General features: G+C 44.4%; 1 protein-coding gene across 2 annotated transcripts in view; it reads left to right on the top strand.

Moving 5' to 3' along the window:
• FSTL4 (follistatin like 4) overlaps positions 1-11166 on the top strand; it is a 407161-nt gene that overhangs the window by 41993 nt on the left and 354002 nt on the right. For both annotated transcript variants that reach the window (XM_077768629.1, XM_077768627.1), the window contains exon 3: positions 1926-1959. In XM_077768629.1, coding sequence (XP_077624755.1) covers positions 1926-1959 — 34 coding nt within the window. The remainder of the gene's footprint in view (positions 1-1925; positions 1960-11166) is intronic.

Raw genomic sequence — 11166 nt, 5'->3', positions numbered from 1 at the left:
GAAACAGGCTCCAGGCTCTGAGCTGGCAGTCAGCACAGAGCCCGACATGGGGCTCGAACCCACGAACCGCGAGATCATGACCTAAGCGAAAGTCGGACGCTTAACCGACTAAGCCACCCAGGCGCCCCTGAAAATACTTTTTATTTTAAAAAAAGATACAACATTATGCAGGTGTCAACTTTCCTTAATTTATCACTTTTGTGCAATTGCAATAAAACATCCTTAAAGTCGTTTATGAGGTGTACCCATTGCTTATGAATTTCTTCTCTTCCAAAAATACTAGTTATATCCTGGGATGTGGTGCCACCCCCTGGAGCAAAGGGCTGAGCAGCAGTGTCAGAGGGGCTGGGTTTGCTCTGTGTATGACGTGCCTGACAGCTTACACGTCTGTCATAATACTTCCCATACTCTGTGTTCCCTCTTTTGAACCCTGAGCTGGTGAGTGCCCCTTCTGGAGCTAGTATCCTAAAAGCTCGTTTGTTTAACTGTGCTCTGATGATGGGCTGCTGACCTATAGCATGTATCTTCCATAGATCTCCACTTAGGCTTTTGACTCATTACAGAGGTGGCAGTCTGAGAATATAATTTGGGGATGGGGAACAACCTTTCCCCATTGCCTTCTCACTTTCGTCTCTCATATTGCCTCTGCCTTCTGACCCCAAAAGTTCACTATACCAGAATGCCAAGTTGTGAAAGTCATGTCATTTGGTTAAAAAGTGCTGGAACTGAATGGTGTTCTTGGTTATGATGGCAAGAAGCTGGCCTGAGTTTGATATTTTATTTTCTCTTCTTTGGTTGCTAACATTGCTTTTTGACTTATTCTTAATACTAGACTTTTTATTATCCTAACCCAGTTATTTATAATGAATTGTAGGTACTTTTAGTTGTGAAACCACAGTATATGTTTCCAGCCTTTCCACCATTACTTCTCACTGGGCCTCTTCCTGCTTCTTGAGCATACCCTGTACTCTCCAGTCACCCTGCCTTTTCTGAAGCCTTTCTCACTTCCTGGTGTACCCTCCTCCCTTACTCTTGTCTGAAAGCCTGCCCATTCTGCAGTGTTGTTTTCAAAGGTTCTTTTAAAAAACCTTTTCTTTGTTTCTGCCAGAATATGAATATACTGGTATTTTTTCAAGGTAAAAGCACCCGTTTACTTCTCCATAATTTGTATTTGTTCTGTAGTCTCCTGTTCAACTGTGAATGTTTTCAATGCAGAATTCTGTCTGCTTTACTTATATAACTTCTGAAACACTTTCCTTATTCACCTACACATAGCGCGTAGATGGGATTGAATTAAAAAATGAAACAAAACAAAGCAAGGGCTTCATTTAGTTCAGTAACATGGACTGGCTGTCCTAATTGTCTGTAGGATCCTACCCTTTGGAAACAATGGAGTTGAGCAGAGTTCATTGTTAGATCATGCCACTGATCCATACAGGAGCATTGGTGATCTTCATTATGGTACCACAAATCATGACCTACTGCAAGTCAGATAATTCTGACCCTGGTCTACTTATGTTTTCCCTAAGTCCTACAGAACCTACATTATAGATGGAACATGTGGCATCAGTCTGTGACAAGGTCTTCCTTAACATTTGGTACCCACCTAGGTTCCATATATGGAAGACCATGAGATCTGGCTCTATTCATTAAAAACTGGTCAATTAACAATATATTTGTTGCCTAAGCCTCCAAAGCAAGTTGTTTACATTACAGATGTGTGTGTGTGCGCACGCATGTGTGTATGTGTGTGTGTGTGTGCGTGTGTTGAGAGTTTAGCAGACCCAGCATTGCTGAATGTCATGTTCTTATGAGATTGTTCACCTTTTTTTGAACAAATAAATGGCTAACAAAGGTGAGAACTTTGCGAGTATCTGTACCTATGAATTGTTCTTCAGAAACACAGAATCTTTCTTTTCTTGCAGGAGTCCAGAAGCATTGAAGTCACAAGAAGAGAAGGTAGGGAAAATGCATTCATAGCCATTTCCTTCTCAGTATTGACATTTTGGTAGTAATTTGTTGAAGCTAAGATGAACTTCAGACTGTGGGCTGCTTGTTCTTTGAAATTTCATGTGGCCTTTTCTGGGTGCTGACTGTTTGGTACTTGTCTCTAAGGACTGTAAGAACTGAAAACTGGGTTTTCTTGTGAAAACTCAGTCCTCTACCTTCAAGCATCAGAGGTGGGGTCTGGGGAACTGGCTTATTTGTGATCATGTTTGCAGTCTTGAGAGAAGCCTCATTTTTGAGTGAAGTTTGAAGTAATTATTTGGTTTCATGCAGCAAAAACAACATCAACAATAAAAATCATTTATGATTTGAAATATTTCAATATCTGGGAGAAGAAGGCATTGTGAAAAATATTTATAATTAGATTTTTACAGCTTTAGCTAGGCTGAAATAGAAATAGCCAATTATTTTTCCTTTTGAGACAATTCCATGATGTTCAGTTTCCCTACCAGTTACTATAGCACATTGGTTTTCTGGTCTCTGAGGTAAGTGTATATGGGTGGTAATTTCTGAAATGTTTTAGTGGAAATTGAAGTTTCCCTTATTCATTTGCAGCAATGCCTACTGTCTGTAAGAAGATGTCTTTCGTATGATGTATGGAATCTTTGTCGATCATCTCTTTATTGCAGGGAAAGAAATAAGAAGGCAGAAATCAAAGGGAGTTCTTGGTCTAGGGTCCAACCTTGGGTTTTCATCTTAACCACAAACCTCTCTGTAGCCATATCTCTGTAAAGAGTGGCAATCTAAAAAATGTGAGCAAAATTCATATTGACTTCTAAATTTAATATATCCTTGGCTCATGATTAGTTCTTATTTTAAGCACCAATATGAAATACATAAAATGCCATGTTACCAAATTACGTTTCTAGAGCTTGGAAATGTAAGCCTTCCATACTATTCTGTGTTGGTAAAATAATCCAACGTGTTGATTGCTGCTATCCATGGTGCTGGAACGCTGGATTCAAAGGATCTGGGTAACTTGGCTCTAGGATGAACTTTGTGGCTTCCATTCTCATTTGCCATCATCTTTTGTTTTGGGCCAAAATTCTCTGAACTGCATCTTTAAGGTAAACTGTATTGTGTTGATATCAAAACTAAATGAAATTGGATGGATATGGGTGGGGCTGAGAGGGCCTGTTTCTTATTGATGACCATGTAAATTGGAAAGAAAATAGCCTTAAGGAGAGAAGTTAGCATGAAATTTGGCTTTGAATACTATTTAATTCATGTCAGTAGCCCTGAGTATGAATGTTTGGAATTAATTTGCATTATGGAATCGCATATAAACCTGACTGTTCTGGAATCTTACTGTCCTTGTGTTAGAAATGTGAAATGTCTCTAAATAGTAAGGCTGAGGTATGAGGAAATCATGGGTATTTTGCTCAGAGGCATTAAAAGGCTTGATGAGACCTCAGGGTCCACATCCACTGAATGCTGACAGTGTTAGAAGATGAGCAAAGGTGTGGTTGGACTGTGCTCTCCTCATTCAGAACAGCTTTTATGACCGGCTGACTGGGAACATAGACTTTGGGTTTGTCCTGGTAAATTTGTCCTGACATCACATAAACTTATTGTCTTCCATTATGAACTGATGTCTTTCTTGCTTGTTTTTGTGAAACGTGAGTGTTTGAGAGTCCTGGAGACAGCATAATGCCTTAATGCCAATGCTTGTAACCTGGCAGGAAGGAAGAATGAGACCTTATGGGTTGATTCCAAGTATTTTCAGGCCTGAGAATTCACTTGCTTGAATGGTGGGGTTGTTAGTCTTCTTTAGAAGAGTGATACAAGTATAAAAATAATAGAAGTGCTGTGAATATTTTAATAAGTGATTATTCTTACAGACAAAACTAAGACATTATTGGGGTGCCTGGGTGGCTCAGTTGGTTAAGTATCTAACTCTTGATTTAGACTCAGGTCATGATATCACAGTTCATAAGATCAAACCCCACATCAGGCTCTGCACTGACAGGGCATATGCCCATCCCAGTTGACCATGCCCTTCCTCCTTCAGGGCATCCTTGTGCCCTGGGACCCACCTGTGCTAGCTGCGAGAAGAGATGATGGCATCTTCATCTGCTTTCCAGTGCAGGTGTTCTTAACACCTCCCTCTAGACACGTGCAATTTAATTTCAACTTTGTCTGAAGGCTTCAACAAAAGGTGCCAACCTCGCCTCTCTAAGACACTCCTGTGTCCACTCTGAGGGCCTGTGCTGATTGTGACTGCCAGAATTCATCTACTCAGACCAGTACTTTTCTCTAACAGATTCCATCACGTTGAATTACAGCCATGAGAGAACACTTGAGTGAGCTGAGCAAGTGGCCAGGATAATTCAGCCCTTGTCAGCCACCTCTTAGGAACATGGGTGATGTATAAACTATTCCAGATGTCTGTGATTGTGTTGCGATTAGAGGCTATGAGTTTTGGGGTGGGCACCACTGTCATACTGCATTATCCACCCTCCCAGTGATGGATCACTTACACGTTCCAGTCCAGACTGGCCCGGCCTAGCTTCCAGCAGGGCTGCGAGGGAGACCTGAGAGCAGGGATGCTGCTGTTTTCTCAGGGAAGAAAAAAAAAAAGAGGCAAGTGCCAGTCAGAGAGCTAGGGTGGCTCTGACTCCTTAACAATGCAAATTGCCTAAATAAACAGGACCTGCCAGTCCCCACGGTGTGACTAGAGCCTCCCTTTCTGAAAATTCTTGGAATTAGTCCCTAATTGCCAGCTGCCTCTAATAGCTCCTTTATAGTTCTCTGCATCTGGGTGAACTTCAGCTATCAAGAATTGCATTCTGTTTACCATTAATTTTGATTTTGTTTAGCAGATGTTTTCTGGATCTCTCAGTTGCCTGCATAATCTGTCTTGGTATAATGTGAACTGGCTGACTGTCTTCAATAAAACAGATTAATAAACTCCTAGCTTCTTTTGAGGTAACTTCTTTAATGGCTGCAGATGTAGGGATTTGAGAAGGGAGCTATCCAAATTTGACAGTGCCTGGAGTAGTAGGTCCTTTGCAAATCAAGATTGCCATCTGGGCAAAGAGATGGAGTTTCCTTTACCATTTGACCCTCACTCACATAGAGGGGTGCTTGCCAGTCCTCTCCTAGTCAGGGGACCTCAAAAAGTTATGAGTGACATCTGTCTCTTTTAACTTCTAACCCCACAGAAACTGGCTCTTTCTGGGTAGTGCTGCCCTTTTTCAGCTACTAGAAAACTATATTGTACCTGCTTGCCCCAGCTTTAGTGAGGAGTAGATGGCTCAGCTGTCTGGTGTGTTCTCGTTGAATACAGCAGTTTGATACCCTGTTTTGATCATGACCAATTGGCAGGCAGTAGAATCCTACCTCTCCATGTACTCACAGTATGACTTTGGGTAAGTTACTAAAACGGTCACTGTAATAATACAGACCATTAGTCCCAACTCTAGATTACAGTGAGCAAGCCAGTTTGCACTGGCTGAAACCTGAAAGTCTTGGGAAACTTCAGCATCCAAAGGCAGATCTAGGCTTCTAATAAAAGGCTTCTTCCTCTCTTGGCTTGTTGGCCTCTTTCATGCAGCCTTACAGGATGGCCGCAAGCAGCCTCAGCTCAGTCCTGACTGCTCACCAACCCAGAGCCTATAACTGTTTCCCCCAGAAGGACACAACAAAATTCCCACCAGCCCTCTGACTGGCTGGGCTTTTTTTTTTTTTTTAAGTTTATTTATTTATTTTTAGAGAGGAAACACGAGTTGGAGAGGTGAAGAGGAGAGAGAATCCCAAGCAGGCTCCACACTGTGAGCATGACCCACATGCAGTGCTTGAACTCAAAACCATGAGATCATGAACTGAGCCAAGGTCTGAGGCCTAACTGACTGAGCCACCCCAGATGACCCTGATTTGCTGGGCTTTGTATCATGACTCAAGCTCTAAACCAGTCACTATCTCAGGAAGGGCATGGAACACCATGACTGGCCAAGTGAGAGCACATGTTGTTTCCTAGGGGTGTGTAAAATCACATTCATTCAAATGTCATGGATTAGAGATAGATACGGTCCTCAGAGGAAGGGTGCTAAGCAGCATTCAGTCAGTGCCCAAGATGATGTTTAGATGTCTTGGGGAGAGATTGGGTATGGAGATCCCTTGGCACAGTGTGAACATTGGTGTCTGTGCCTGGTGAGGTTGGTAGTCTCCCTTATGGCTCTTCCCATTTTGCATCTATAGATCTGGCCTTAGACATAGAGTGGGGAGTATCTCAAGACACCAAGCCCACCCCTCTGTCTCCAAGCTGACTTGCATGTGACTTGGCATGTTGTGGCCTGCTGACCATGAAGAATTACCGGAAACTTAGCCCATTCTCATCCTTTTCTCTGTCAGTCAGTCTTTAACATTTTGTTTGAATTTTTTGATTCCACAATCAGAAGAACCAGACAATTCTCTTTTCGTGATGTCTTTAAGAACTTAAGGACAACCCACATAAAATTTCTCTCCCCAGATTAAGGTTCCCTGGACACTGGGGTCAGAAATTGTCCTTGAGCATATCACAGTTACCAACTCTTTCTGTTTCCTTTCAATTAGCGCATCAGAAGAAAGCTCAGGGATTGAAGTCAGGGACCTTCCCCAAGGATCACGCACAGCATTAGTGAGAGGAGTCTCAGGCTGTGGGTCACCCCAAGCTTCTGTTCCCTGAGCTTCCCTGAGATAATTCTAAGTGCCTGGGCCTGGAAAGATTAGCAGCAGACTAGGACAGCCTGGGTGAGCCTGAGTTCTCACTTCTGTCCCTATACAGGATGTTCTTTGATCAAAGGTCTGCCAGGCTCTGGGTTCGTGGCTATCCTCTCCTAGCCCTGGGCCATTTCAGCTCTCTGCAGTGATTTAGAAGAAGCAGGACCTTGCTGGATACAGCTCAGGACTGATGGTGGCAGCTGTTCATGCTGCTGTTTGAATTACACATGTGTAACTCTTTACCTAGGACTTCAGCACCATTGGACACAGCGTGGGTGGATAATGGCCTATGTTTGGAGCAGGGGCTGGTGGGCACTGGGCAGCTCTCATGCTGCTGTGTAGGGTGAGCTCTAAGAGGGCAGGAATCATGACTCTTCTTTCTGGCCTCACCTGCCTCTTTCACACAAGCAAGCACTGAAAAAGTGTTAGATGTCTGGCACATTCCACGGCTGACTGGGCTCTATGTCATATCTGCACTTATAAGGGAAAATCACAGGTATAGGGGCTTCCTGGTTGTTTGGCTGTGGATCCCACAGCTTCAGGACACCCCTGTCCTACGTGCTGCACTTAGTTTTCTCACCAGCGCCCTTGGAAGGCTTGCTCTCCTTAACTAGCATCCTCAGAAAGCTACTATGCTCTTTCTGAGGACTTGTGGGTCTCTCTACTAATAGGTACTTACAAGCTGCTGGTGTGAGTGAGCTACATCTTTGTCCTTGTGATGCCAAACTGTAGGACTTTGGTAGGTCTGGACAGGGTGTTGAACTCCTGTGCAGTGAGCTATGCTTCTCAGAGGAATCTCCTTCGGGGTTGTGACTGTACACTTTGAACGTAGGTCCCTATCTGGAATTTAAGGGGGAAGTGTTTTCTCTAAGAAGTCATAACCCCCAAGGGATATGAACCACAGCCAATGTATAGGGACAGTGGGCTGAGCCCTTCACGAGATAGCACTGCCCCAAAACACACTGAGCTTGCCCACCACAGCCTGAAGAGAGGGGGTGATGGCACTCCTCTTAGCCCTGCTGAGGCCCATCCCTGCCCTGGAGGCTCGCCTCTCTTCTCTGAGATTCCATAGGGAAGGCTGACATTTGCCATGTTCACCCCTTGCCTGGCCCACAGCCCAGAAGGAGGTTTTCTGCTTTTCAGGAACCCTTGAAATTGTCTTCTCCATATAAACATTGAAGCTCTCTTCAAACTTGTTAAGCCATTTGCCCTAGCAATATTAATGTGCCACTGGCAAGCCTCTGGGGTTAATTATCTATGACTTCAAAATCATTTTTTTCTGTCTCTTTTGTCTCATTGCTGCTCAGTACTCTTTCTTTATTACAAAATGAGGTGCAGAGTCCAACTGACCATTATGTTCTAATTATTTTCTTGTCATCATAATTAATTCATCTTTTTAAAACTCTTAAAAAAAAAAACACAACCCTGCTTTTCTGTTTTCAGACTGTGTTGTCTCTTAACAAATGTTTAATCTCCCCACTTCAGTGGGAACAGAGCCAAGACTACAAATAATCTGCAAGGTGAGACATCTCATTGAAATGAGTCCAGCTTGCCAGTGCTCTCTCTCCTGGCCCCACTCACTTTTAGCAGCTCCTTGCTGACCAGATGTTGGCCTGTTTGTCTCACGTGGCTGCAGTGAGGGCTTCCTGGTGTGTCCTTTTGTGCACATGCTGTGCTTGGTGAATGGGCCACAATGCTCAGGGAGGGCCCTACAGATCAGGTAAGCAAGGCCGAGAGATCCTGTGCACGGTAAACCACCCCCACCCCCAACCCCATGGGTTCTCTGCACACTGTTTCCCTTATACTTCTTGGCCAGGGCTGCCATTGGATTCAAAGAAATGCTGCAGGGTCTTCACATAGAAAACTTCGTGCAAAATGTTGAATGTTTTATGAGGTAAGATAAGCTTGCTTTGTGCTCTCTAGAAAGTCAGAGAACATGTGCCACAGGAATGAGGAGGTTCTGACCGGCCTCTGGCTCTGCAGAATGTCCACAGTGACCTGCACCATTAGGGGACACAGGTGCAGTTAGCAGAGGGAGATCAGAGTGCAGCCAGCATAGTCGAATGGCACCTGGGACAGTTCACCCAGGCATCTAGGGAAGCCATTGCCCACCCGTCTTGTTTTCTGGAAGCTGCTGGGGAGTTCTCAGACTCTCAGCTATTCTCTCATCTCGGCAGTGCTTCTAAAGCAATGTCTGGGGGCCTAGCATGACAATCACTTCTTCTAAAGGAGAAATAGATCCTGTGCAAAGTTCCATTACTAGAGTTTCTTGAAGATTGGGTGCTGATTCAACTTTCCTTGGGTGAGTTGGAGTTGGCATGGTGTGCAGTGAAGACAGGGTGTGTTGCCTACACTTACAGAGCTTTCCCGTGAATGAATGTATCAGTTGAAGAGATGCACGAGTGCCCTGTAGATAGAAAGGCCACTTGAGTGTGCCTGCCACGTGGCCAGGCATCTCACGAATGGGCTGACAATCAAGTGTGGAACATTTGTTCAGTGTAGACCAACATGGGGGCCCTAGAGAGCAACTTACTGAATGTTTTGGTAGAGCTGAAGTCTCAGGGTCTTTTCTTCAAAGGATGTTTATATTGACACAGGGTTCCCTTTTGATCCTTAATGGCCTCCCCCATCAGTGGGGACATGTTACAAGTCAAAAAACTCAACCCAACCATCTCAACCAAATACAGGACCTTATTGGCTTATGTAACTGGACAGTTGGGAAGGGAGTGGAGGGTGAGGGTGCTGGCTTTAGGTATACTTGGTACAGGACACAAGGACCTGGTTTCTCTTTTCACCCCCTTATTACTTGACTCCTCTACATGGTGCCAGTATCCCCACTTAAGACTCCATGACTTGTGGAACAGAANGCTTTAGGTATACTTGGTACAGGACACAAGGACCTGGTTTCTCTTTTCACCCCCTTATTACTTGACTCCTCTACATGGTAAGTGCCAGTATCCCCACTTAAGACTCCATGACTTGTGGAAGAGAGAGAGAGAGCCTCTGGTTGGATAGTTCTCACAGAAATGCTAAGATTCCCCTGGGTGGGACGGACTGGGCTCACATGCCCCCACCTGAATCTGGGATGAGCCCCGTGTGCTGCTCTGTGTTGCTAGGCTCCACACAGGTCCCATGCTGAGCCCCTCAGTCACCATGACATGAGAGAGGAGTGGGGGTAGGTGGATCGCCAAAGGAAAACTGAGGCTCTGCCCAGATAAGACACATGGATGCAGGAAGGTGAAAAAATCCACTATGCATGTGTTTACTCTCCTATTTCACATCTGGGTATCTACCATGTTCTCCACTCCCAGGGGATCTGGAGTGCCTCAGGGCAAGATGAGCTTAGCCAGCATTCATCCAGCATTTGTGGGGAAGGCATGTCTCTTAACTTCTGGAGAAGGAAACCAAAACTAAGGCCTGCTGACCAGAGGTCAGAGGAGCTTGGAAGGGACTGCGGATTGGAACTCAGATTCCTGATGACAGGGCATGTTTGCATTTTGTTTCTGAATTACAGCTGCCTCCATTGATGGGGTATCCTGCTCTTTAACTCACTTCCATGGTGATAGATGCAATGACCTGGTAGGGATGCATTAAGAGTCCACTGGGCCAACCTGGGGGAGCCTTAGCATTCCTTCAGACCCCCAACATATCCATATCCTCCTTTCTTTAGCCTTCTTAGCCCAAGGGCATAAGGATCAAAAGCTAATGTTCAAATTCTCCCAATGGTGACCTCAGTGCTTGTCACCAGGAGTCTTCTCAGAAGCTTTCTTTTCCATTTTCCATTAGAGATCCTGTTCTTTCTTGGGGAGAGGTTGGTGAGGGGCTAACTGTGCTGGGTGCTTCTAAATGGTAGCAGGCCAGGTGTGGGCACAGATGGAGATGGGGCTTGGGCTTTACAACCAGAGCTCTTGCAGGGTCTGCCTTTTACTAGGCAGTTTCTTGATTATCCATACCTTGACTTAGGGTCAAAACCTCACTTCACTGCTTTCATATAAATTCCTTAGAATTGAAGCATTCTTGATGGAAACATTTTAACTTGAGTCCTTTACTTAATTCTTATGAACACCTTCTGACATAGGCATTGCATTTTTATTTTGTAAATAGAAAAAGATGGGAGACCCTTTGAACTCTACAGGAAACTGATCAAAGAATTTAAATGGGCTTAACTGAGGTCTGTCAAGAAAGCACATTGACGATGGAAATTCAACAGTGTTGGTACAGTTCTGATGGAAATGTTCATATTCACAAACGTGGACTCGTCATTCTGCATTTGAAGTGCAGGCAGGGTCAGGATCACAGGGCCCCATGTGCACTGCTGCCAGGGATAAACTGAGACCTCCACATTCAGAAGAAATGTGCCTTAAAGACACAGTCACAGGTCTGTGAAAATGACTTGTTGGAGTAAAAATACATTTTAGTCTGTTTTACTAATTTTAGCAGTTATTTGCGCTCGCTCTC

This window comes from Crocuta crocuta, unplaced genomic scaffold (genome assembly GCF_008692635.1).
Source record: "Crocuta crocuta isolate KB4526 unplaced genomic scaffold, BGI_CrCroc_1.0 scaffold64, whole genome shotgun sequence".
NCBI classification, from domain to species: Eukaryota; Metazoa; Chordata; class Mammalia; order Carnivora; family Hyaenidae; genus Crocuta; species Crocuta crocuta.
This window is presented reverse-complemented; position numbering and strand designations above follow the sequence as displayed.